Here is a 27,662-nt window from a genome sequence, read left to right on the forward strand (position 1 = left end):
CAAGAAGGAGTTTATGGACCAATTGTCACTTGCTAACAAATGTGCAACAAGTGCTCTTAACCACTGAGCCATCTCTCCAGGCTGACTTCTTCCTGTTTAAAACTCATCTTCCGAAAACTTATGAGGTGAGGCTAATGGATATATTCAAGGAATAAACAGCCTTGCCTTTCCCACTGTTCTTTAAGAAACAAAGGTCAGCCTTAGACTTGTGAAGTTAGGAAAAGGAATCACAGATGCCAATTCAGAAGAGCAGTTAAGGCTTATCAGGAGAAGAATGAAGGGAGTTGATTTAGCAGCTCCTAACCGGGGTTTGAAAGCCACAGCCATGACAATAGCATGGAGTTAACATACGGGTACACAGGTCAAAGGCCACAGGGGATGGTGATGGACGTGGGTATGAACGACATGTCAGGGAGAACAGCATTCCTTGTCTCCGGATGATAAGATGGCACAGCGGCTAAGAAGCACTTCGCTGTTGGAGGACCCGAGTCAGGTGCCTCCTAACCGCCAGTGACTCCAGTTTGAGGGATCTGACGTCCCTCTCTGGCCTCCTTGGGTACTCACCCACATAAAGAAAAATAAAGCCTCCAAAAGACTACAAATAGCTATAAATTAATTATATAGTTTTTAAAAATATTTTCTAGCTTTTTATAAAAATCGTGTCATTTTCGGGAGGAGAAAAATTCAACAAAAGGTTTTAGAAACTGTGAGATCAATACAGTATCATCAGGAGCCACTTCCCCTTGCTTCGAAAGCCACAGTGACTCTTTCAAGGCTGTGGGTGTCTTCATACATGCAGAGGAAAAGCTGCTTTGGTACAGCTCGTATGGGAGAAGCCCCGAGGAACTGCAAGGACATTTGATGTCCTGGTGGGAAACACTCTCCCCACCATTGAAATAGTATCTCATCATACAAGGTGACCTTAAATGTAAGGGTCTCCTTCCTATGCCTCCAAAGTGCTGGGATTTGAAAGGTGTACCACATCCAACTAAAATCAATGATTATCATGGGGAAAATCCATAGGTTGTATCTAATTGGTTCATCATGCATCCATGGTACCTGGAAATGGGTAATGTAGGACTTGAAAAATGTTTCTTTAATGAAGAATGTCCCTAAGTCTATCTTTCTATCAGTCTGTCCATCAATCCGTCTATTGACGAGGTTCATATAACCAATGTTGGCCTCAAACTTGCTAAGTAGTCAAGACTGGCCTCCATCAAACAACTGGTCCTCCTGCTTCGCCCTCCTGAATGCTGGGATTACACATGTGCACCATCATAGTTGACTCCAAATTCTCAGTTCTAACTAAAAAAAGCCACACCTGTGGTACTGGCAGTAGTGCTCCCCCAGCCTGGGTGTGGCTTGTCTCTCTGGTGTGAGCCCTCTCAGTTCAGACTCACCGACAGAGGCAGGATAAGAGGTACTCCAGGGAGAAGATTCTTTGGCGAAGACGGGTAGTTAGTCAGAACCTTGAACTCAAAGCCAACTTTCCCAGTATTTTTCAGTGTGATTTCGCGCTCCGTGACATGGTCAAACAGCTGAAGAGAGAACAGGAAGAAGGGCTGTTACCTGCCTGGGGCGTCTGCTGTTGCCCTGACAAAGGAGATCAGCACATGTGCCCCACAGACACTCCGTAAGATACTGGTCAGTTGGTTGGCCCACCCTATTGTCTGCCCTATCTATGGCCTGCGGGAGTGCATGACGGTCTGGCCCTGTGGAATGACATTTCCATAACTCGGGGCAACACAACAGCAGGATATCTGAGAGGAGCTTCGGTGAGGGTCCAGTGACGATGGTATGTCAGAGGCCTTGAGCCAGACCAGTGACTCATTGCAACAAACATCTTGCAGGTGGGGCTGATTGGACAAAAGGGTAAACTGTGTGACACCCCACAGCTCCTGACGCCACTGGGATGTGTGTAATCCTGGCACTTGGGAGGCGGAGGTGGGAGGATCAGGAATTGAGGTCATCCCTTGGCTGCAAAGTGAGTTTGAGGTAAGCCTGGTTGCATGAGACCCTGCCTCTAGAAATCAAACCCCAAAACATTGAAACAAAAATCTAGGCATGGCTCGATGAAGTCCTGTAGTGTGATTAGTGTGACTGAGTGGGACGTAGGTGGGTGACTTGGAAATACTGGGTGCTGAATGTTTGTGGGGTGTGTGGGAGAGCGCAGCAAAGAGCCTTGGGCATTGTAAATGGAGGGGTGCGGGAAAATAGTGCTAACGAGAGAAAGAGAAGAATCACAGCAGCTTCTGGACGGAAAAATGAGCATCTTCTCATGTTTAACTTGAGGAGACAGTGAGAAACGCAAGGGAAAATGGTTGCAAACAGGGGGACTGGGGCAGGGGAGCTGCTTACGGATGCGTGATGATTCAAGAGAGATTCAAGGGTAAGGGCTACAAGCCATGTTTAAGGCAAACCCAGAAAATCCCCACCTGCTGTCTGCAGTACCTGTAGTCCATAGTTAATGTCCTTGGTGTCAAAGGAGTAGCTGACCAGGGAGGCCTCTCCCTTCAGGACTATTTCATAGGTGGGCCCTCCTTCCACTTCACACAGAGCTTTGGCCTTTGCAATGATGTCACAGTGCCCATAGAAGGTAAATGATATCTGATGGCTGCTGTATGGCCGCAGAACTCCGTAGAGGGGCAAAATGTCAAATACCTGTAGAGAAAGTCACCCCACATGAGAACAGCGGTCATGGTGACAGGGTCTGCAGCAGATGAGTTAAATTTTGTCAGTGAGCGGACTCATTCCGGACTTTATTTATTTATTTATTTATTTATTTATTTATTAATTAAAGATTTCTGTCTCTTCCCCACCGCCGCCTCCCATTTCACTCCCCCTCCCCCAATCAAGTCCCCCTCCCTCGTCAGCCCAAAGAGCAATCAGGGTTCCCTGCTCTGTGGGAAGTCCAAGGACCACCCACCTCCATCCAGGTCTAGTAAGGTCATTCCCGACTTTTAACTGAACTCTTGGCCATGTATGAAGGTAACAGTGGAGGCACTCTGGGCAGATGCTCGGTTCTAATACAGAGCAGGTGCTTAGACATATGAGTGCTGGGTAATCAGGGACCCCGGGAGACCACTTACTTCTTCTATCCCGATGGAAAGCATCTCCTCCTGCTCAAAGATCCACAGGGATTCTGGGTAGTCCGCCTGGCTCTGGCTTCTTTCTGTTTCTGCAGAGCTGTATTTTATTGCCTAGAAATGGAAAAGGGAGGAAAAGCTAGCAAGTGCGTGCAGCCCGTCATCAGGCACACCTCTCCGTCCCTGTGAGAGAGAGGACATAAAGCAGACATGACGACAGGACTGGGACGCGGGGGATGGAGAGCTGGCCCAGTGGCTAAGAGCAAGCACCAGAGGACCTCAGTCTGGAATCCCAGCACCCATGTTGAGTGGCTCAGAGGAACCTGAAACTCCAGCTCAAGAGACCTGGCTCTCTTCTGGCCACAATGGGCACTGCACGCATGTGTATATATACCCTCTCCAATACAAGTATATGTACTGAAAATACCTTTTAAAAAACTGGACATTTTTTCCTATGACAATAATTGGACAATGCTCAAAATGTACATATATGTATGTACACAGCAGAGTTATTTTAACAGGGGAGCTCTGAAAGCAAGCTGTCTGCCCACCAGCGACAGCATGCTTTAAATAAAGCGTGTGTGGTACCTCTCTGCCCACAGAGGATGACACAATGTGTATTTGTCGACCAGGAATGAGAGAAAAGGTGGATTCATTCATGTGAAATTGCATAGCCTCGTGTGAGTCACAGCCTGAAGGCAGGAGTGGGTGCAGACTCATTCTGAGATTTGCATTTGCAAGCAGTATCTGGGAGACACCAAGCAGATCGCCAGTAGTTTTCTTATGAATGAAGGGATTCAGAGAAGCTTTGCTTTGATTTTTCTGTACTGAATGAATTCTTGATGAGAAGCATCTCTGAGGACAGAAATTAGTGAACATTCAGAAGACAAAGTGTGACATTAAAAAGCAGGGAAAAATTTAAGGAAAGAAAAGACAATTAATAGGTTATATATAGTACCTATGTATGTATGTATCTCTGTCCTGTGTTATATGTGTCTGTCTATATCCCATGTGATGGAATTGTCTTCAAGAGCATTACTTAGAATATTAAAAGTAGTTGATACATATTCATGATACAAATTTAAAATATTAAAAAAGGTATATATCTAAGAAAATAATACTTCTACCAATATTCCTTACTCTTCTGGTGTCTCTTAGGTAACCACTGGTTGGGTTTTGATAGGCTTCACCTGATTATTTTCTTCTTTTGACTAATTTTTAAAAATTTATTTAAAAATATTTTGATATATTTATGCATGTATTTGAGAATGGGTAAGTACAGAAGTGGAGGTGCCCATGGAGGGCAGAGATGATACCAGATGCTGTGAAGCTGGAGTTACAGGTGGCTGTGGCCCTCCTGATGTGGGCACTGAGAATGCCCTCTGGAAGAGAAGCAAATGCTCCTAACTGCCGAACCACCTCTTCAGGCTTTATTTGACTAGAACTTATGGAAGATATACTAGGAACCAGTTCTAGGTTCTGGGGATAAAATGGTGACCAGAACAGGAAAAAGAAAACCTCTGCCTTCATGATGCTTGCACTTCTTCGATATTCTATACGTACGCAAATATAGCTATTTCGCCATTTCAGAAACATAGACTGCCAAGGCTCCCGGCTAGACTGCTTGACACATGCATGCATCCTCTCACTGAAGTGGGAAAGGATAATGGCTCCCACCAACAGAGACAATGTAAAAAATGTTTACAACTATGCAACGTTTATTAAGTATTCAGTAAGTGCTAGTTGTTGGGGCTGGAGTGATGGCTCAGTGGGTAAAATAATGGCTGCTCTTGCAGGGATCTGGATTCTATTCCCAGCAACCACCTGACAGCACATAACCATCTGTCCAATATCAGGGGATCTTATGCCCTCTACTGGTCTCTGTGGGCACTGCATGCACATGTGGCACATGCACACATGCAGGCAAAAATCACATATATAAAATATTAAAAAAATAACTATTAGTTTTTGTTTTTATATAGTTTTGCCTTGACTTAAATGGTTGAAGACTATGCACACACTTTAGTGGTTGCCCGTTTTCACCTAGCACTTTTGTATTTAATACTTTCGAGTTTATAGTAGAGAATCTGTTTTTTTTTTTTTTTTATAATAGAATTACATTCTATTGCACTGCCTTGTGCAGATGCAATTTGGCTTATTCAGTTACTCTCCTGTTGGAAGAATTGTTCTTTCCAAAATGTTCTTGTTTTTTTAAACAAAGCTGTGATGTACAAGTCTAGTAACATCTGCATATAAACACAGGGGCATATCTGGAGAATAATTTAAAAGAGGAAAAATGTGTTTTAAATATTGAAACACCTTCCAAGTTACTTGTCATAGAGGTTATATCAGTTTGCTCCACTGCCTGTACATATGAAAATCTCTGCTCATGTGTATTCTTTGCCATGACTGTGTCTTAGCAAAGTAATTCATTTTGCTTTTTTTTTCATTTTTTCCTGCTATTTCCAACGTGTAATAAAAATATCTTTCTAGTGGAGAACTTTGTGTCATTCTTGAGGGAGTATTGAAGGGTATGAATTCTAAATGTATGTATGTGGATTGTGGGCATGTTGTATATGGGAGTGTTTATGTACATGTAAATGTTTATTGTGTTCACATGGGAGAGCAGGTGCCAGTACCTATGTGTGTACATGTATGTGGAGGCAAGATGTCAATGTTTACATCTTGATCATTCTCCACCTTATTTTATTGAGATAGGGTCTCTCACCGAATCTGTAGCTCACCACCAATTTGGCTAGACTGTAGGCCTGTCTCCACACCCGTCACTCCAGTGCTGGGATTACCGATGTGTGGCGCAGAGACGTGGGCACTGGAGATCTGACTCAGGGCCTCATGCTTATACAATTGGCACTTTAAGCACTGAGCTACTTCCCTGGCCTGCAGCTAGCTCTCAGCTCGCCTTTGCAGATGCGACAGTGCTCCTGAGAAAGGTACTTTTCCATTGGCAGCCCCATGGCAGTGAGGGGGAAGAGCCTGGAGATGCCCATTTTTCCTTTTCAGAAATTGTGTCTCGAGGTATCCCAGGTGCTCACTGAGGTGTTCCCTCTGGGGAAGAGGTGACCTGGACAAAGCTACCCAGCCCCATGCCAGCTCCATCCCAGTGTTGCGCATGGCATGCTGCCCCTATCTCTTCTCTGCTTTGGGAAGAACCTTTCCCTTGCTAGCCCTGCCCAGGAGTAAAGGAACCATACTTCTGAGATCACGGTGGAGGCTGCGCGCTTTTTGATTTCTTCAGGTCCAGCTTCATCATCAATAAGGATAGTCCTGGGGAGTTGGAGGAAATGAGAGAATCACTCACTTGGCAGCCATCACCATCAGTCCAGCTGTAGCCCCCACCTTCCTCTTTCTCTTTGCCATATCCCAGAGTAAGTCTAGAGTATCACTGAAGGGACACTTTCTCCAAGAGCTCAGATGGCAATGCTCAGCTGTAGAGTGAGCCTTTACACTGCTCAGTTTCCAAGAGGACACCCTTTCCTGGTGCATCAGGTTCATGTCCTATTTTTTAAAAAAGCATTCTGGGAAGCATGGGCAATTCTTCAGACAGTTTGGACAAGCCCTCAGTCCTCAATGTTCAAGTTCACAATTTTTTTTTTAAATTTTGTTTTTGAGCCTGGGTTTCACTATGTAGCCCAGGCTGGCCTCAAACTCATAATCCTTTTGCCTCAGCCTCATGAATAATGACATGGCAGGCACGTGCCACCATATCTAGCTAAATTTCATAATGACTTAGAGTGTTTGTTGTGAGGACACAGCGTTTGATAGATGGATAGTGATGTTATTTTCTGCTTTCTACCCTGAGTTCCATCCTGTAGGCAGAGCCTTGCTCTGTGGAGGAGCAATGGGAAGGAAGGACTTAGTCCCCCAGGATTCAGAACTCTGTATGCCACTGGACAGTAGGGGTGGTTCCCAGCACTCTAACCCAGAGAGTCAGTGGTGGGTCTAACACAGAATCTACCCATCTAACTGTTGACTACGATGTGTCTGCATGGACAAGGGAGGGATGGGTGTTGAGAATGTAAGTTCAGTGAGAGGAAAGAACCACACTGGCCTTGCCTACTTACTTGATAGAATCGCTAAAGTCCACCTCAGTAGACTCTACCATCGGTGGGGCTGCTGGCGAGCTGGCGGTAACTGAGGTTGCTGGGATGGACTCCATCTGGGACGTGAAAGCACTGTACGGCTTGATGCAGGGTGCAAACCTACCAAGGCAAGAATGCATTGCAAACTGAAGAATGTTGGCCCCTGGGCTCTCATTTCATATCCTATACTGGAAAGATCTAGAAGGAATGCCTTGAGCTTTCTTGTACTTGTCTTTTAAAAATCTCCACAGCCTCACCCCATCTCAGCCTGGATCCAGGATTTCCCTTCTGAGTTTAGTTTCACTACACCATGGAGCTTTTTCTCAAACCCTGGGAGTAATCTTGAGAGCTGGTCTTTCATGCTACTAGTAAGGTGTCACTCATTAGATTAAAAAGGCCTTCGGATGTCACTAAGGCCAAGGCCGAGGCTCACTCCCATTCTTCTTCTTTCTGTGCACACGTGACTTTGTTCTGGCCTCCTCCTCTTCCTCCTCATCTTTTACTATGTGTTCCAAACCAGTTCACTTATCCAGTCCTCCTGGCCACATCAGAGCCCAGGCTCAGCAGAAGGCCCTGGCACTGTCCTATCTTCCCTGTGCAGAAGGAAAGCCTCCCAGCTCACCATAGCTCCTCATCTGTTTGGGATGATGCCCACTTCCCACTGAGGCCTGGAGTGTGGTTTCCTAAATTATGGGTACCCTATTACCACGTTCTGATTTCTGCCTCTCCAATTTTACCTAATAAAGTAATTTTATGGAGATGTGGTTCACTTAGAAAACAAACTCATCAGCATATGGTTTGATGAAATTTTACAAATACACGGACCCAAATACCTACCGCCCCATGTGTAGACAGACTATCATCCCCCGGAAGTCACATGTCATCCTTGTGGATTTGTGCTTTATGGCACGGTGGATATATTCTGCCCACAGTTTTATAGAGATGGAGTCTGTCTGGCATCTATACTTACTGGTGCCTAGCTTCTTTGGTTCAACATGAACATTTTGAGATTAGTGTTGGTATGTGGAACAGTACTGTTTTCAAAAATGGGGTAGTACTCTGTAATATGGATACTTAACCTGTTTTCGTGTTGATGGACGCCCAAGCTGTTTCTAGCCTTTGGATGCTATTAATAAAGTTGCAATGAGCATTGAGTAAGAGGAACATAGCAGGCTTTTAAGTGTCTTATAGCACTTGTAGGACAATAGATGTAGTTACGAAGCATATCCTAGTATATTTTCTATATATCAAAATTATACAGCTTAGTGAGAAGTCATCTTCCTGACCATCCCAGATATATGTGTCCATAACATTCAGATGCCATCATGAGATAACACATACACATGAGTCTTTATGTGGACACATGTTTATTCTCTGCTTTTACTTGGATCTGGTATGTTCTCCCAAAGGCTCGTGTGTTAAGGCTTGGTCTGTGGCTTGGTGCTACTCATAGGTGGTGGAAGTTTTGGGAGGCAAGACCTAGAGGGCCCTTGGTCACTGAGGATATACCACTAGAGGGGCTGATGACAGAAGGAAGCTCTCTCCCTCCTCCCTTGGCTCTATGGCTCACGATGAGGTGAATGGTTTTAGTCTGCCTTATATCCCACCATGATGTATTGCTTTGTCCCAGGCCCGAAAGAAAGAAGACCAACCAACTATGGAATTGATGCCTCTAAAACTGTGAGCCAAAACAAGCCCTTCCTCTTTATCAGATGACCAACTCAGGCACTTGTTATAGTAAGGAACACTGACTGGCTCATTCTTTTTCCTTAAGTTCCTTTGTGGGGAGCTGCTGGATTATACGACCTATGCACATATAACATGAAAGGAAACTGAGAAACAGTTACACTTGGTGTTCAGATCAGTTTGAGCCATTCAGTGCTTACATGGTGGCAGCACATTACATATATACTAGTAGGCCTATTTTTTAAGGGAATGTTTAACATGATTGCTACAAATGAAATATTAGTTTTAATTCATTTCACAAATCAACAGGGGAAAAATCAGTGTTATTTATTTGCCTAATGAAGGCTCCAAGCATAGGCAGCATTGCCTGCTGTTTTTAGGGAGGAAGATCAGTTTACTTTCCCGTGCGGAAACCCAGGGCTGGCACCATCTGTAACTGGGCTCATCCCAGAGCCACGAGCATCTGGAGGGCAGGGTCTTTTCAGCCCTGCTGCACAAACTGTTCCATAGAGACTGCGCTCAGTGGACATTCGATTGGCTGGCAGGGCAGGTGGTTAAATGACAGCAGGAGAGCAGTGGGCTGCGCTCCCCCCTCTCCTCCCCCCATCGAGGATGTTCTTATCTTTCCCGAGCTCTCCCTGGGCTTGTTCTAGAACAGATGTCTTTAGTTGACTCTGATTTCTTGGCAGAGTCTCTCAGTTGGGTGGGTACAAAAAAAAAAAATCTCCGAGAAACTTGATACAATAAAGACGCTCAGCCCCATCCTTGGGCAGATTCAGGTCCCCGGTACGGCCAGGAGTTAATCTTACGTTGTCCCAGATGCTCCCAGTGATGAGTAGCCACCATGGGTGGGAAGTTGCTGTGATAGCTCAGGACAGAGCCGATAATTAATGTGGGGTTAACACTGCAGCCTCACCAGCTAGGGACAGTGAAAAGCAGCAAAGGACAGTCCTGAGCCCTTATTAAATCACCCCAGGTCAGCAGAGATGCCTGAGGGGACCCTCTGCTGGGTCACTGGGCACAGAACATCACTCTCTCATTCTGCATTGGCACTCTCCCCCCCGGGATGTCTTCCAGATTGAAGAGAGAGCATATGGGAACACCTGTCAAGGAAAAATACAAAGCTGTGGAGTGTCTGCACACCCGGGGAAAACAACACCTTGACTGGGAAGTGAGAGGTCTCTTTGGAAACAAGCAAGAGTTTAATCTAATGAGACTTTTAGCAGAATGGAGGCTTTAACTTATTAAAACCTATCCCCCCATCCAAACCCAGCATCGGTATAGTTCTCCCCCCCCCAAAAAAGACTTTTTGCCTTCAGGTATAGATGGTTGCTTTCCTACCATGCTGGCTCGCACAGGATTAGACTCCATTATTTCTAAAAGAGAGTGTGCAGCAATCAAGAAAAATCAATATTGCTCCCATTCTAGAAGAATCACTGAAGACAGCAGGAGAGGACACACCCTTGGGCCATGACAGCATCCTCTGAGCATCAAACACAGGCTGATGAGCCACACCGAGCCAAGCTCAGGAGGCTCGTGGGTAAGGATCAATACCAATCTTTGTGCCACACGGTAAGAAAGGTCCACCACGCTCATTTCCAGGCCCCGTGCACGGTAAGCTCAGCATAACAAAACAAAAGCCAAGAACAAGCTTGTGCTTCGGCTGCATGGTGTAGTTCTCAGGAGAAAACTATGTGTAGATGGGAGGTGACAGACATCCACTCAGGTCTGGGCAGTGAGGTCCAGGTGGTGGGCAGAGACGGTGGTCAGGACAGGGAGCTTCGCAGTACACACCGTGACTGCTGGTCCATTACACTGGGTTCTGGAAGTGTCCCTTAGAGAGGGTCAGGGCAGCCTCTGGCCTTATGTAAAGGCCTGCAGATGGGCTTTCCCTGGCTGGACAAGGAGAACCAGCACATGTTACTTTCTGAAGTGATGAGGTGGACGTGGATGGCCCGTGTCTGGATCCCCTGCTAGGAGGATGTGCTCGCTGCCCGGGGCTGTGGGTTCTGGGAGCACCTGCCCTGATAGAGACGGCCTTACAACACCGAGAATTTCTCCAGACATTTATGTCTTCCTGTAGGAAGGGCTCACAGGTAGGCAAAGGACTGCTCTATGGTTGTGACGCCCAGCCTCCTCATCTGTGAGTGGGACAAACTCTGGATATTCAACCCACTCCCCAGAGTGCCCTGTGGGACTGACTGAGGTACCTCCATTTTCTCTAGCTTCCTTCACTCTCGTACAGTTTCTCCTGAGGCTTTTCCCCTCAACACATGACTTGCAGAGCCACCATCTCAGCCTCTGCCTATAAGTAACCCACCATACCGGTAGCTCACAGTTCCAGAGAGGAGAGATCCTGGCTCCCGGCAATCCTAAGGCTGGTGTGTCAGAGAGAGACATGGGAGTGTGGCTATAACTGAGTACACAATGCTCTGACAAAGCTCTTCATGGCCAAACTCTTCCCCTACTGCCCCAGCCTTCCCATTCTCCACTCTCCTCACCTGCCCAGGTCTCAGTGAAATTCTCTCAGTTCCAAGAAAGGGCTTTCTCATTGTCGGCCTGTGGAACACGCTCTCCCTCTGCACCGGTGTTCAGTTCATAGCTATGTAACCTTTAAGCCTTAGCTTCACTGTTTTCATTGGGAGCCCTGACCTCCAAGGCCAAGTTATGGGGTCATATTCACGCTGTCCCAGTCGGCACATTGTAACCTACTCAGCAGCCAGACCTGTCTCCGCCACCGCTTTCCCTAGCGCGTGATGCTGTATCGAGTTTCAGGATGATGCTCACTCAACATTTACTGAATGAGGAATTCTATTCCAAAGTCCTACAAGGCTGAGGAGATGGCTCAGCAGCTAGAGTGCTCGCTGTGCAAGCACGAGGGCCAGAATCCAGATTCCCCAGCACCCATGTGAATGCCGGGTGGGTGGGTGGGGAGGCCAATCCTCAGAAGGCAGAAACGGGATCCCTGGGCAAACTGGCTATGTAGGTTAACCAAACCAGTGAACTATGGGTTCAACTGAGAGACCCTTCCTGGATAAATGAGGAGGAGAGGGATTAGGGAAGACTCCTGATGTCAACCTTGGGTCTTCACATGGCTGTGAATACACATGCGCCTACATACTTATGGGTATGCTAACACACACCACACTTACATAGATATCAGAGGGGAAAATGACTTGCTAATTTCCTGTATTGAAAGAGCAAGAAAGGTCTTGTTTGGGGCCTGGGAAGATAGTTCAGTGGGTAAAGTATTTTCTGGGCAAGCCCAAGGACCCACGTTATGTTCCCTACCCCTACTCACACACGAACTGGTCATGGAGGGCAGCAAGGAGACAGGTGGGGTTCTGGGGCTTGCCAACCACTCGAGCTGAAATGACAAGCTCTGGGTTTATGGAGAGAAGCTGCCTCAGAAAATAAGGGGGAGAGTGACCTCTGAAACTGGACTCCGGCTTCCCCATGTGCACACACAGATGGCCACACAGGGACATCACACACATACACATGCGATCTTGTTTCTCTAAGCATTGCATTGGATGGTGTAAAAATGACCTCAGTGGGGTGGTGGTGGCGCACGCCTTTAATCCCGGCACTTGGGAGGCAGAGGCAGGCGGATCTCTGTGAGTTTGAAACCAGCCTGGTCTACAAGAGCTAGTTCCAGGACAGGCTCCAAAAGATACAGAAAAACCCTGTCTGGAAAAACCAAAAAAAAAAAAAAAGACCTCAGTGATTTATCTAATTCCTATATATACAGATCTTTGCAAGGAAATGCTGCCCCCTTTCAACATCAGGTAGAATCTATTTTTTTCACCCCTGACTCTGGTCTTTCTTGGCTTCTTTGGCCAATGACGATGCATTAGACAATGTGATGTAAACAGCTAGTTTACCAGCTGGTGTGGCGATTAATATATATTCATTATATCTTAGGGTTAAAATATCTCTTCTTCCTCTTGTTTCTGATTCTCATTTTGAGCAGCTCTCCCTCCCTTCCTTCCTCTTTTTCTTCCCTCCTCCCCCTCCCCTTCTTTCCCTCCTCCCCCTCCCTTTCTCTCCCTCCTCCCCCTCCCCTTCTCTCCCTTCGTCTAACATAATCTACTGATTCCCCCGTTTCTAAAGGGAGCAGATGAAAACCGTTGCTTTGAACTATACGACTCGATGGCACATTTTTCTGCCTCCTAAACTCAAAGTCTCTCATACGCTCCAGCATTTACTGCCTAGATTTGTGGTTTTACATCACAGTTCTTCCTACATGGGAAATCAAATGACAGAAACTGATACGGCTGCTGGAACCATCCCTGCTGGCATTCATTCTAGCTGGGCCCCATGAAGAGGGGGAAGCCAACCACAGACGCAGCCACTATGGGAGAAGAGCCTGCCTCAGTCCTTGCTCAGTCCTCATGTTTCCAGCACTTCCACCTGGCCATTGTGTGCCAAGGGGGAGGTACTGAGAACTGAGTAGCTGAAACTCAAATCCCTCAGGGATTAGGGCTGGACACAAACTGACTGTCCTTTGGGGCCACCCACAGGGTCTTTAAAGACCGATGCCTAAGACACAACCGCAGAAATTGGGTTTACTCAGCATCAGTCCGTCTGGAAGCTCCTGCTATGATTCCAGTGTGCCTTCAAGGCTGAGAAGCTGTGACCCCATGATGGTGAGGAAAACGCCACAGGGAAGATGGTGGGGAAAGTACATACATCAGCGGAGCCTGTGTCAGGTAACCACAGCCATCACTGCTCACCAGCATCCTGCCAGGTACCACTGAACAGCACTGCCCAATTTGATCTCCACACCAGGATGCCGTAAGTCCCACCGCTTTTCAAATGACGAAACAGAGCAAGCAATTTACTGAGCTGTGTTAGACTGAACCAAAACTCAAACTCTCAACAGCTTTGCTGGCAACCCTGCTGAGCTACAGGTGTGGGTGCTCTTGGGTCGCTTCATGCCAGGCCACTGTCTTGGTGGTAAGTCACAAAACACGCCTTCCAGGCCAAAAGACACTGCAATCCCCCACACAAGGAACTTGCAATGCATTGTTTGGAACCTTCCCTGGTCATCTAAGGAAGAGATGGCAGCACTGGCCTTACCCTTGGGGAGATGTCTCAGGAGTTTAGCTAGGAGAGGACTAGGAGGCGATAGTTAACACAATCTACCTTGAAGCTACCTAAAGGGAGTTCTAGGAGACACAGCCACTTCTGCGTAGCTCCAGAAGGTGTCCCCACTGCTACACACTCTCGGAAGGGAGGGAATGCTGATTTCACAGGTAGACTGTGAAATTTCATGTTTAGCTTCAAAGCACTTGAAAAATACTTTCAAAATAGCAAAGTTTTAAAGTTCCGTTTCTTTGAGTGTCTGGGCTCCCACAGAGGTAGCTTACTTCAGGGACTTTTAATTAACATGAACGCATAGATATACGAACTCCTTATGAATCCTATGACCAAAGGAGCCAAGCAAACCTAATCCAGCCTGGGACGGGATCTGCATCGATATTCTCCACTGGCTTCTTTAGAAGCTAGCTTAGCTCCCACCGAATCTCTGTGAGGCCGATGTCTGTTGCTGATACTAAAGACACTCAGAAAATGCTTTGAAAGAGTGAACCTGTACCAAGGTGACCGGGGGCCTTTATAGCACCATGAAAGCAGGACAAAGAGGTTTTCTAACACTCAAACCTGAAATGAAAAATGCCCTGACTCCATTCATCTGTGGGGAAGCAGCTGGCATGTCAGGAAACCAGAGTATACTGGGTTACAAATAGAACTAGACAGCCAAGACCCAACATGGAGACTGCGTTCAGGTTCAATACAGAATGGGCTAAAGACCTCCCTGACTGAGGGACCACTCTCTGCTTGAAATCCTGGGTCGCTCACTCACAGGCTTGCTTCTGGAAGCTCAGATTTGAGAGATGTTTTATGGATCTCTCGAGCGCTGAGGCTAATCTGGCTCTTTGGTCAGAAACCTTCACAGCAGGAGAGACATCCTTGGGAGAGGGACTGTAGGAAGCCCTGCAGCTTCTCAGAGGGCTCTGGGGACACCAAAGAGGGATTGACCAATTGTTGTCTTTCTCAATTTACCAGTAACTGTGTATGTGTAACAGGAGTGTCGCAACATACGGCGTTTATATACAGCATGGGATTTCACACTAAGAAGAGAATGGTGAACTGCCTACACACACACATGCACACACACACAACATATACACACATGCACGTGTGCGCGCACACACACGCACATGCATATGTGCACACACGCACACATGTACACACATGCACGCAAGCGTGCACACACACACACACACACACACACACATGACAGGGCTTCCCTGGCTGATGCAATCATCACTGACCTTGTTAGAGACGTGGTTTGGGGCTGAGGGATTGACAGGACAGTTAGTTATACCATTTTCTTCCACCACCTGTGAGAGAACCAGTGCCTAACTTGAAGAGGAGAAAGAGAGGGGCTAAGACACGGTGCTGTCACGCTGAGAGCAAAGGACAGGGAGTGTAGCGCTATGAGGAGCCAGAGGAAATTATTCCGAGAGAAGAACAGATGGGCAGGCTGGCTCTGCAAAGGGGCAGATGCTGTTTTCTGGGTATGAGAAAACATTCCGCACATTTCCCATACTCTGGGAGGGAAAGAGATGAGCTAACGAGAGGCTAGGGAGATGTCCAGGTGGTACTGCTCTTGCCCTCACGCACGAAGATGGGAGCTCAGACGCCCAGCACCTATGCAAAATGCCAGGTACGCTGGCACAAGTCTGTAATGAGGGACGCACAGACAGCCAGGTCCCTGACGCTCTCTGGCCAGCCAGCCTTGCTGAATTGATCAGCGAGAGACCCTGTCTCAAAAAAATTAGATGGTGAGTGAGTGATTGGGGACAACATCTGACACTGAATTTTGGCCCATATGTACACAGGCATGTACACACCCACATGAATATGTATATATATTTATATATTTATATTTATATTTACACACACACACACGCATACATACATACATACCCCCTACCCCCACACACAAATTGAGGGTCGAAGGGAAACTGGTGTGTGTGTGGCTCCTGAATGGGACCTAGTGCAAGATGAGGGTGTGGCTGGCCAGAAGGAAGGTCAGTCCAGAAAGCATGCTGGAGGAAAACTGGGGACCAGTTGCTCTGCCGTGGGATTACATCAGCTGAAACTCCAAGCAGAGAGAATCATCTCCAAAATGACCATCAACTTAAACTTCCGCCAGCCGTGTCTGAGCTGCCACCCTGACCTGTCTTATTTTATCCAGTGTGGCAGCTTCCGGTTGCTTCAACTTCCGGAAGTCAAGGTCACTAAGGAGGTGGTCTATCTCTTCATTCTTGGTTGACCTCTCCTACTTTGGCTTCCGTGAACTTACTGTTTTCTAACCTCGACTCGTCTTTTCCTTCAAGGCTACTTGTCATTATGCATTCTAATCGTCTAAAGAGAATACGATGCCAAAGATTTCTCTCAGCTTGTGGCTTGTCTTGGCGCTCCTCCTGTGCCTCTTTGATAAACAAAAGCTCTCAAATCTAAGTCCACGTTTGTGAAAAGCTTCACTGAGGTCTTGGGTTTTGAGAAATTTTCCATTATTTAGAGATCACTATTCAATCTTCAAATTTAAAACTAGTTTCACTTTCGCATTTAAACTGTGAGCCCCTGTGAAGTTGCTTTCTTTACGGTGTAACTTTAGGAACGTAGTTTGGATTTTTCCTTTGTGGGTAACAGATCGTTCTGAGGACAGTTGCTGAAGAGCTTCCCTCTGTTCTTGGTTCAACAATTCCATCTTTGTTGTGTTTTTACTAATCAATCATTCTGTTCCTGGGCTCTCTATTCTCTTTGCCTCTCTGCACAAAAGACACCTATTACTAATATATTGTCACATTAGAAGGGGCCTGGCTAATCTCAAACTTTAGCAATTTCACGTAAAATTTCAGATTGACTTGTCAGCATTCTGACTGAAACTGCATTGTGGGTACAGATCATTTTGGCAAAAATGACATCTTCACTAAGCTGAGTCTTTAAAGTCGATGAAAAAGTGTGTCTTATACTCACCTGTGTGCTTAGTGACTTTTAAAAAACATTAAAAATTGTGTGTGTATGTGCATGTGTGTGTATGTGCATGTGTGTGCATGTGTGTGCATGTGTGCGCGTGCGTGTCTGTCTGTGCTCACCCACCAGTCATAGCATATGAGGTGGAGGCCAGAAGACAACTTTTGGGTTTTGGTTCTCTCCTTGTGGGTTCCAGGGAATCGAACTTGGGTTGTTATGCAGTGGTCAGTGCCTTGGCCTGCTGAGTCATCTCCCTGCCCTGATATGCTTTTTTCTTAATTTAAAAGTCCGTATTTCTTTTCAGACTCTATACCTGGGCTCATTCTTCCTCCCTTACAGACAGCAGGGGACTGTTCTTTGCTGAGGGTGTTGGGAAAGCCCAGGGCGGTTCCATTGGTAAAGCTGTTGCTGACTAGTCTGTGGTGGCTCATGCTACTCTCCTAGTGAAAACCCTCCTGTAGCTTGTGACATCTGGAAACTAAGTCAAACTTTTCAGCATGGTTCACGGCCCCTCCCTGGTTTACCTCACAGAACTTTCTAGCTAAACATCCTTCATTGCCCTGATGATGGGCTTCTGTTGCTACAGTCTCATTTTTTCCATGGTTTCCTCCTTTGCTTAATGTTTTTAAAGTAAATACTGACGGCAGTCAGATGGGTTTTCCTGAAATTCTTGCGTTAAGCTCCCAATTCACGGAAACTCAGAAAAAACAAAACAGCATCTTGTTAGAGGTTTGGAGACAACATCTTATTAGAGGCAACTAAGTCAAAATGAAGCCACTGGGTAGGTTTCAACACGGCTTGACTGTTCCCAGGGAGGGGGAAATTGCTTCCATGCCTGCAGTGGGAAGGTGTCATGAAGACACCCGGAAGCTGGCAGTCTGCAAGCCAAGAGAAGCAGGAAGCAAATCCTTCCCTCAGGGTCCTCAGGAGGAACCCAACCTCAGCTGCACATTCATCTCCAGCTTCTGCCTCCAAAACTAGGAGAGAACAGAAAACAGGGTTCTGTTGCTGAGGCCACTGATTGTGGAATCTTTTCTGTGAGAAACCCTGTCAGCTCATTCAAGCCTTAAAACAAAGCAAGACAACAACGAAATTGCTATTTTGGCCCAACATAATACAGAAAATGGAAGTGTTCCCCCCCTTTGTCTTCTGTTCCCTGAGAAGTCCCTTCTTGATTCCTGTGGCTGCTTTCTTCTGTTTCTCTTACTGGGTCTACTTCTCAGCCTCTAAGTTTTCCTCCTTTAAGTAGACATTCTAATCTTGATCTTCCAAGGAGACTCGATTGTTAGCGCAAGCAAGCGCATTATCCCGATTCTCCTAGATCCCCCTCTGCCAACTTATTAAGGACCACGGCTGAGGGAGGGGTAGTCACAGAACACCAAGCTTCTTTCATGCCTTCAGGGGGACTGAGCAGGACTCAGACTTGGTCTTTATTGTTGCCATTTTCTGTTCCTTCCAGAAGTTCTTAAATGAAGACACAGACCATGAGGCTGAACTGGGTCACGAGGAGCTAAGCTATACAAATGGTAGAGATTTACAGATCTGGCTAAAAATTACTCACATGCACCATGGGTAATGATCCTGTCGCCAGCCTGGTCACCATGCCTCCCGCTGGGGCCTCTCTTTTCTACAGTAGCCGTGTCACTGTGGTGCTCTGTCGCCATCTTTCCAGGCACAGAACTTTCTTCCTAGCGCTATTCTTGGATGACCCCCCTTCTCACGGTCTGGCATTTTCACTGACTTCTTTCCTTGGGCTGTAGCCCCAGGCACTGACCTTGGCTGTGCCCTTTCCTAGGGCATTTGTCCCTCAGGATGTCAAATCTGCCCTCCCACCCTGGTGTCCTCACAGGTTCCTACACTGAGTGATGTCTGTGATGTGCAGAGTGGAGAACAAAGTGATCTCAGACCGCGGAGCAAACTGTAACTCTGGGTTTCTAGGATCTCTGTCTACACAGACAAAGACTGTTTCCTACCTAATCTCTCTCTCTTTCTCCCTGCCCCTTCCTTCCCTCCTCTCCCAGCCTTTCCCCTTCCTCCTAACCCCCTCCCATCCCAATGCTCTTATTTTGGTGACTTGTCTGTGTTACTTGGGTTTTATTGTTTAAAACCCCCAGCAATAATTCTTTCTAAATAAGCTTCTTGTAAGCAAGCCTGATTGGAAGAGGGGATTCTACCACAGCATCTTTAACGGGGTCATGTGTGTGTCTTCCATGCTTGTCTATGCGTAGACCAGGATGAGTCTATCTTTGTATTCACACAGCACATGGTACAACGTCTGAGCAGAGTCTCCACAGAAGGCCTATTTAAATGAAGAGTAGATACTGTAATGAAATATGCAGACGGAACTGGGCTGTGTCAGTAGGAGATAATGTTTAAGGCCAGGGCTTTGTGGTCAGTTGCATCTTCCATGGTGGCCTCAGTGTTGGGGGGGACATTCATTCTGACGCCCCAGGGCTGCTGCAGGACATGTTGCACATGTTGTTTAGTACATGAGAAGCACTCAGTTCTATTTATTGCTCTTGGTCAGAAACCTTCTGGAACCTTCCTCTCACTGCTCCTAATATCACCATATTGAGGGTCTGACTTCATGCAGCTGTCTACAGGAAATATTTCTGACTCAAGACATTTTCTCTGGGCTCTGAAAAGCTGTTAAAAGAGCTTTTTCTCATAGTAAAGATGTGAATTCATTTCCACTGGACTGGTGGTCATGCCTTATGACCTCAGAAGCAGACATGCTGTACTTCATAGGAAAGATCAAAACTGCAGAACTCAGAAAATATGACGGTGCCTTAGCAGTTCCCAGGGCTCCATGGTGACAGAGCTGTGCTGGGGATGGTGTCTCACGGCTACTTGCTTTCCCAGGGTCAGAAGGGCCTCTGGCTTGTCATATCTCCAGAACACTGGTGAAGTGGTCTGGCCCCTTAAGTACCCTTCCGAGCAGGTGGCATCTAATTTTAGAACTAGACGTCCACGTGGCACAGGACCAGTAAGGGAAACACAATGGGTCCTGTCAGTCATTATGGGGACATCTTTGTTCTCTTCGTCCTGGCATCCATCTTTCCCTTCCCTGCTCAACTGCCTTATTCTTCCATATCCAACCAATTTGCGATCTTCTAAGGCAGTAATAGGAGAAGAATATATTCTTCTCCTAGCGGGGAGATTACAGCCCCTATTCCCATTGGATTCATCTCTGGATTTCAAATTCTATCATCCTGCTTTAGAAAGAAGCCAGCAAAGAATTTGCCAGGAGAAGGGGCTGGAAAGGCATAAACACCAGCCTCAAGTGTTGCCCAAGACAAGATGGCCACTATCCTGCTTCCCCTGTGGGACCATTCGTCCCTCCTCAGAGCTACCTTCCTAGTTCCTCAGGCTGGCTGTTTATTGATGTATCCAATCCAAACTATTCTCTATGAGGTCAAAAAGAGTATCCATGCTTGCAGAAGTTTAAAGGGTCCTCAGAGGTGCCACTGATGAGAGGGAGGGGCGCTGAAGTCAGCAAGAGGTCCCTGCAGCCTCCCACCAAACAGGGCCTCCTTGTGTCCCAGAATGGTCTCAGATTGATTTCAGGGGAAAAGATCTCAGAGCTGCCTCTGGGATACCACTTCTCATATGTGGCTCGGTAGCAACATGACAAAGGTGCCCTTCTTGTCTTCTGTAAAGATGAGTCTGCTAACGGCTCTTTTTTGGTGGATGTTTATGAGGGGGACAGACACTGTGCTGAAAGTACCCTGGATGCCTGCTGCCTCAGTTCTCATCTCAGTTTACTCAAAACAGCTGAGACTTGGGGAAAACCAGTCACTGCCTAAGGTCATATGGGCCAAGTAGGGCTGGAGGGGTAGGTAGCTCAGTGATCCAGCTTGTCTTCACCACACACAAGGCCTGGGTTCGGTGCTTAGCATCTCACCACTCCATTCCAAACAGAGCATCCATTGATGCAGGGACCAAGTGCAAGTCTGACTTCAATTGATGCTTAACAAGCACAATGAATTGCTTTGGGGCAGCTGAAGCCTAGGGAGTCAATAAAGCTTTATTGGGCCCTTGAACAGACCAAGGAACTGCTTCTAATTATGGATCTGGCTCATTTAACTAATTAGAAGAAGGTCAGGGAGGTCAAGGAAGCCACACACTGGCTAGGACCTACCTGTATTTTTGGATAAGGCCTGGTGTGATGGAGAATTTTCCTTGACTTTTAGAATTGCCTAGGAGACACGCTTCCAAGTCTGCTAGGGAAAGTGTTCCTATTTTCCCAAGGAGGAAAAACTCATCTTGAATGTGAGTATCATCACCTGAATAAAAAGGACTGAATACATAGGAAAAAGGGAGGACAGCAAGATGGCTCAGCCGATAAATGTGTTTGCCTCCCAGCCTGACGACTTGAGTCTGCTTCTTGGAATCCACATGGTAGAAAGAGAGAATGCTTCCTATAAGTTTTTTTTTCTGATTTCCATATGCATTCTTCATGACATGTGCTTATCCAGATATGTATAAGTTTATGCACATATACATGCACGCAAGAAATAAATGTAAATTTTTAGAAGGTGGAAAAGGATAAGGTAAAATTGGTACCAGAATTTACTTCTGATTTTGGATGCAATGTGACTCACCACCTTGGGCTTCTGCTTACTATACTTTCTCTACCATGATGGACTGACTGTATCCCCTCAAACTGTGAGCTAAAATGAACTCTTCCTCAATCAAATTGTTTTTTTTTTGTGTGTGAGGTATTATGTAATAGCAACAAGAAAAGCAATTAGAATAGAAACTGGTACTATGAATAGGGTTGTTGATGTGATAAATCTGACCATGTAGGTTTTAGGACTTTGGAACTAGCTTGTGGGGGAATGTGGATACATTTGGTTCTGTGAGATAAAGAATCCCTGGAATGCTATAAGCATGGTATAATGAGGGATTCTGGTGGGCGGTTAGAAGATCAGAGTGTAAAGACTGTGTTCATGAGGTTTCAAAGGGAAGCACGGTTTCTATTATCAGCTGGGTTATAAGAATATTGCTGTATTCTGGCAAGGAATCTGGCTATATTTTGCCTATGTCCTTAAATTGTGAGCGAAGCTGAATTAAAACCTGGATGACATGGTTTGGTGGAGAAAATTCCAACAGTGCACAGCATCCAGGCTGTGGCAGTCACTGCTCATCCATCTTAGTCAGAGCAACAGTGACAGAGAGCAGACAGATCAAAAATGTTTGATAAGGAACAGGACACGACGAAGCTTAAAGTTGCAGGCACCATGGGTGTTTGTGAGAGCCGCTGTAAGTTTAAAGAGATTAATGCACTCTGCCCTAGAGAATAAGAAAGGTGCCCAGTGAAAGCCAGATCCTTACCCGCTGGAAGCTCTAACTTGTGAAAACACAAATTCATCTTAACGGAAAGTGGCTGAACTTTGAACGGAAGGGATTCCCTACTCTAAAACCACCACCCATGAAAGCCGTTTCCCAATTTCAGTCACCAAGGTGTACAGAGCCATTGTAGATACGGTAGGAGGCCAGGTGATATCTCAAGCTGGCAGCAGTACTTGGTAGCTTCAACTTCTTGGGATGATTTTTTAGGCATGTCAAATTCAGGAGTTACAGGGTCTCAGGAATCTTGAGCCAATGGTTCAAAAAAAAAAAAAAAAACACTGAGTCTAGGAATGTGTGATATACTTGGATTCTCTGAAAGAAGGCCCTGAGGGGCCATATTTGAAGTGAAGGCCAAGTTGCAATGTAGACCCCAGGATGGTAGAGAAGGCAGCACTATGGGGTATCTGTCAAGGAAACTGAAGGCACAGAGTAGAGCTGGCCTAAGGTGTCTACATATACTGCAGTCAGCAAACTAGACAATTGCCCAAGCCCACTGCAAGTCAGAAGACATCACCAAAAGCTCCAGATGTTAGACGTGTTGTCATTTGCTTTGCTGTGTTTCGGTCTTATTTTGGGCCAATCTTTCCTTGGTATCCTCTTGGTATTCTCTCCCCCTTGTGAATGGGGATGTTTATTAAATGCTATTGTATCTTGGATGCATGTAACATATTTTAAAATTTTATAGCATGGGCTGACAAGAGTTTGTCTTGAATCTCAGAAGAGATTTTGGACTTTGAACTTTAGAACAGTGTTGGAAGTATTGAATTAAAGCTGGGGACTTTAGCAATTTGACTAAAGATACTTTGCATCATGAGATGAGACTTTGGTCTCCAGGGATGGGGTGTTATGATTTAAAGTAAGACATTTGGGTGTCATGTTGAGAAGTGGTATGATGTTTCATCTTGTAGTGGTGGCTAATCTTCATTGCCAACTTCACTGGCTTTAGGATCATCTAAGGACACACATCTCTGGGTATGTTTGCAAGGATAGTTCCAGAGGAGTTTAACTGAGGAGGGGAGACCCACAGTGTGGTACAGTCCTTTGGGCTAGGGTTCCAGACAGAATAAAAGGAGGAGAATGAAAAGCCTCACTTAACACCAGCATTCATCTCTCTGATTCGTGACTGAAGATGTCATGTGACCTGCAGCTTCACATGCCTCGTCGTGACGGACCGGACCGTGTCCCCTCAAACTGAGAGTCACAATCAACCCTTCCTTCTCACGCTGCTTTTGTCAGAGCAACGAGGAAATCAGTAGACCCTGCTTTGGCCTTGATGAATACAGCCTGGTATAAGAAGAGGATTTTCTATATTTTTCCAAGAGATAAAGAGTTTCTGGGTCTATCATCTTGGTGCCTGAGGATTCCTTGCCTCCAATACTTCAGGATTCTGTGAGGAAGGTTGCACTTGCTAAGGGCCATAGGAGAGTAGAAGGGGCCTTACTGGGGCCTAAAAACAGCTACTAAGGCGGGAGAGCTCAGTGTGTCTTAGAGACGTGTGTATTTTATGGAAAACATTAGCTTTCCATTAGGATTTGAAATTACCCCCATTACACAGGCTAAGAATTCAGAACACAGGGTTACACGGGTTAGAAGGACAGGACCTGGACTCAAGTTGGCTTTGTCTGGTTCTATAGCTCTGGACCCCAAATACCATGAATTCAGTACATTTTGGAAAAGTTCTATTTTTCAAGCAAAATAAATCAAAGGATGATGAAGACAGAGGAAACATCCAGAGAATCAGACTTCCGCTCTCCTTCCCTCCCCTCCTCTCCCCTCCCCTCCCCTCCCCTCTCCTCTCCTCTCCTCTCCTCTCCTCTCCTCTCCTCTCCTCTCCTCTCCTCTCCTCTCCTCTCCTGTCCTCTCACCACAGACCTTCTACCTCCTCTCCCAATTACCTTTTACCAATTACCTTGCTCACCCCGACGACTCAACGTGAAAACAATGTGTTCTGGTGCTGCAGCGCTCGGTTCCCTTAGGCTCTCATATTTGATTTATTCATAATCTAATTTGAAAATGAAAAGCCCGAGTGGTCTGTGGAGACTACTCAGGCCCCATGCTCGAGTGTTAGTGCTGGCTCAGCTTTGTGGCTGTGAGGCCAGGTAGCATGGTACTTCAGGTTATGACTCCCTGGTGTCTACATCTCTCGTTTGAAGTGAAGGATAATTCAAGGATAGGCACCTCCTTGATCCTTTCTTATATGTCCACTGAAGCATCTCATTCTTGTCAAGCTGTTCAGAGAGGCAGAGGAGACACACCCAATGGAAGACACATCCCTACAGTGACGATGGCAGCAGGCCCCAGGCCTTGTCAATATCTTTCTTTATTACATTTACATGTGTGATGGACTACTTCACATGCAGGTCTAGAATACTGTCACGGGCCCTGGCTCACGTGGATCAGCGTGTGGCTGAGGCAGTGGTGGGTATTTCCTGATTCTGAGAATCCATATCTATTTTACTTAGAAGCATCACCATGATCATGATGGTGTGTGTGTGTGTGTGTGTGTGTGTGTGTGTGTGTGTGTGTATGTGTGCAATTGTCGAAGTCAGAGGCTAACTTTTAGGACTTGGTTCTCTCCTGCCTCCATGGGATCTGGAGGTCATCAGGCTTGCTTGGCAAATGCTTTTACCCACTAAACTTCTGTACCACACCTCTTTTTCTTTGTTCTTATATGTGACATGAGGACTAACTTAGAAGGAAATGTATTCCCAAACAGCATATGTGCTTTAAGCGAATAAGAACTGCCTACAAAATCACACACACACACACACACACACACACACACACACACACACACACACACAAAATCTATACACCCTGCAGCTGTCTTGGCATCTTCATACCTGCCCAAACAAGAAAAAGAATTCATTCCTCTCACAGCCGCAGAACTCAGAAGAATTCTAATTGGAAAGGAAAGGCTAGTGTTGATATGTCTGATAAGTGACCTTTAGCCAGTGGGGTTTTTCTTTCTTTTTTTTCTGGCGGTGTGCACAGAGACTTTCCGGAGGGCAGGTGGCATTTTTGGTTCTGTTATATGTGACATTCATGCCATAAGCTTTTCTATTTAGCAGGGGCCAGGGAAGCTGACAGAAAGAAATCCTTAAACAAGGTATGAAAAACCACCTTCTTCTCTCTGCAGTGACCCAGGAAGGGGTGTTGATTAGCTAAGGGAAGAACCAGGCTTGGGAGCTCCAGGGACAACAGGAAGGATGTACTTGCCAGCTTTGTGGGGATTAAGCCCACTGGGAGGATGGATGCTGAGCTATACGTACAGGCGTGACATCCACTGGGAAAGTGGACGTACCGGTGCTCATGGCATGGACTCTGACCTGGCAGGAGTCTCAGAGGAGGCTTCCTGAGGAAGAACACGGAAGCTAAGTCTTGAGGATGGACCAGGAGGAAGCCAGGGCAGAGTGGGGAAGAGCTTTTGGCAAAGAGGGGGTGGCTGGACAGGAGCATCTCTGGGTGGGGCAGAAGCTGGCACATTAAATAAACAGAAGTTGTTACTGTGGTGTATACAGGGAGGAAAACCATCTAGGAGGGACTCTGGGTAAGCTCAGGCTAAGGCTAATCATCCCAAGCATCTTTACTTGATTCTGAAGGGCACGAGTGACTTGAGTCATCACAGATTTAAGCTGGGGTGGTGATGGTGGGGACACAGTCTCCTCACTGGGACCCCGAATAGAATGAGACTGTGGTGCTCGTGTGGCAGCAGGGGACCCGGTAAAGGCTGTCACAACCACCCACGTCACAGGTGATGGTGAATAAAATAGAGTCCGAGCAGTAGAAACCAACAAGAGGTTTTTATAAGGTAGCACAGGTGGGTTTGCTGTAGTGGGCGGGGTTTGGATGAAGAAGAATTCTGGCCCTTCCCTGGGGAATAGTGATGCCACTCACTGGGACAAGGAGGAGAGGGAGGGTTAGGAAGGAAGACACAGGGGTGGGGGTGGACAAGAATTACTGTGCAGCATGTTGGACACAGGTCCTTTGGGAGACAGCCGAGAGAAGACATCAAGAGCGCCCTGAACTTAGAGCTGAAGCAGAGGGGACCAGAGTCAGCAGTAGAAGAGGCTGAAGCTACAGCGAGAATGGACGACTGAGAGGAGGGGATCTTACTCCCCTGAAGCGACTATTGGCAGAGCTGAGAAGGGAGGGTGGAGGGGCAGGAAGAATAGCAAGGGACTATGGAAGCTGCCAGTCAAGAAGGAATGATAACGACAGTTTCCACTCCATGGGGAGCACCGGGCGCTGCACACAGCTGCCAGTGCACCTCTGAAGGTGCATTCTCTGTTCTCTCTTCTCATCCAAGGAGAGCCAAGCCCTCGCCATGCTGCTCCACCTTCTGCCCCATCCCCAAACCCAGGCTCTCCCTAAGCCGGTTTTGTTTAGGGATCCGTCCTATCTCAGCTTCCTCGACCTCAGGGGTCCACAGTCACTACCAGCAGCCCTTGGTGTGAGGCACGTGGCCATGACAACGCGACAAGCACATCACCTTCCTGGTTTGGGGCAGGCACAGGAAGTGTGATTAAATCAGTCTGACCAGAATGAATCTTCCCTAGGCATTCAGAGTCTGGAATGCCTGTAGCCATTTGGAGACTGGGAAACGCTTACCTTCGAATGCGGTCAACATGTGACGGTGGCGAGCAGAGGGAAGGGCAGATAGGTCATCCGTGGTGATGGTGTTACAGGAATCTGCCTTAAGCCAGGCTAGGGCTAGACTGGTTCTGGCTCTGCCTTTTGAGTTCTGTCCAACGTTCATATTTCAACACAAGGTGTGGGTTTCTGTGATTTAAAAGTCCAGCTTACATCCATACCCAGTGCCTATGACTTGGAATCCCCCTCCACTTCTGCTCTAGGACATGTGGACGTGACATCTCTGAACGTGTCACCACAGTATGTCCTCCATGGTTTCCACACCTGCTTCCCCCTCTAGCCTCGGGGAGGCTCATGTCTTGTCCACGTTCGCGTCCCTGGTGTAAAGCTGAGCTCCTTATCAACCCTGGCCAAATGACTCTTTGAATTTAAAGAGAGACTCACTATCAAGATAAAGGAAGATACTGCAGAAAGAAAGAAAAATGTTTTGATAGATGTTTGAATCGATGAAAAATTCAATGTATCATAGTCAGCATTGGCCAAGTGCATTTTAAAAATGTCATTATTTTAATTATGGAAAGAGCCTCTCAAAAAGTAAAAAATAAATAAAGCGTGCCCTTGCTCCCAGATGGAAGAAGCTCATTTAGCTGTGTTACATCAGAATACTTTCACAAAATCTGGTATTCAAAGTGTATTAGGTCAGGTTGGCTGATTTTTCCATAATTATTTTAAATGTTCATCTACAGAATTTTGTTCCAAGCCCAAACAGTCCATGGCATTTAATGAGCAGGCT

The 27,662-nt window shown here is 46.5% G+C and overlaps 1 protein-coding gene across 10 annotated transcripts in view; it reads right to left on the bottom strand.

Annotated features, from left to right (window-relative positions):
• Nucleotides 1-27,662, bottom strand: part of Hydin (HYDIN axonemal central pair apparatus protein) — a 326,725-nt gene that overhangs the window by 118,632 nt on the left and 180,431 nt on the right. For all 10 annotated transcript variants that reach the window (XR_007592102.1, XR_007592103.1, XR_007592104.1 and 7 more), the window contains exons 24-28: nucleotides 7,169-7,306; nucleotides 6,299-6,371; nucleotides 3,090-3,200; nucleotides 2,452-2,661; nucleotides 1,401-1,538 (exon numbers count right to left, since the gene is read on the bottom strand). Coding sequence is in view for 4 of the 10 variants with exons in the window: in XM_050144333.1 (XP_050000290.1) it covers nucleotides 1,401-1,538; nucleotides 2,452-2,661; nucleotides 3,090-3,200; nucleotides 6,299-6,371; nucleotides 7,169-7,306 (670 nt within the window). In the remaining 6 variants the exon portion in view is untranslated. The remainder of the gene's footprint in view (nucleotides 1-1,400; nucleotides 1,539-2,451; nucleotides 2,662-3,089; nucleotides 3,201-6,298; nucleotides 6,372-7,168; nucleotides 7,307-27,662) is intronic.

This window comes from Alexandromys fortis, unplaced genomic scaffold, assembly GCF_014885135.2.
Source record: "Alexandromys fortis isolate MF-2015 unplaced genomic scaffold, M_Fortis_MF-2015_v1.1 scaffold_1, whole genome shotgun sequence".
In the NCBI taxonomy this organism is placed as follows: Eukaryota; Metazoa; Chordata; class Mammalia; order Rodentia; family Cricetidae; genus Alexandromys; species Alexandromys fortis.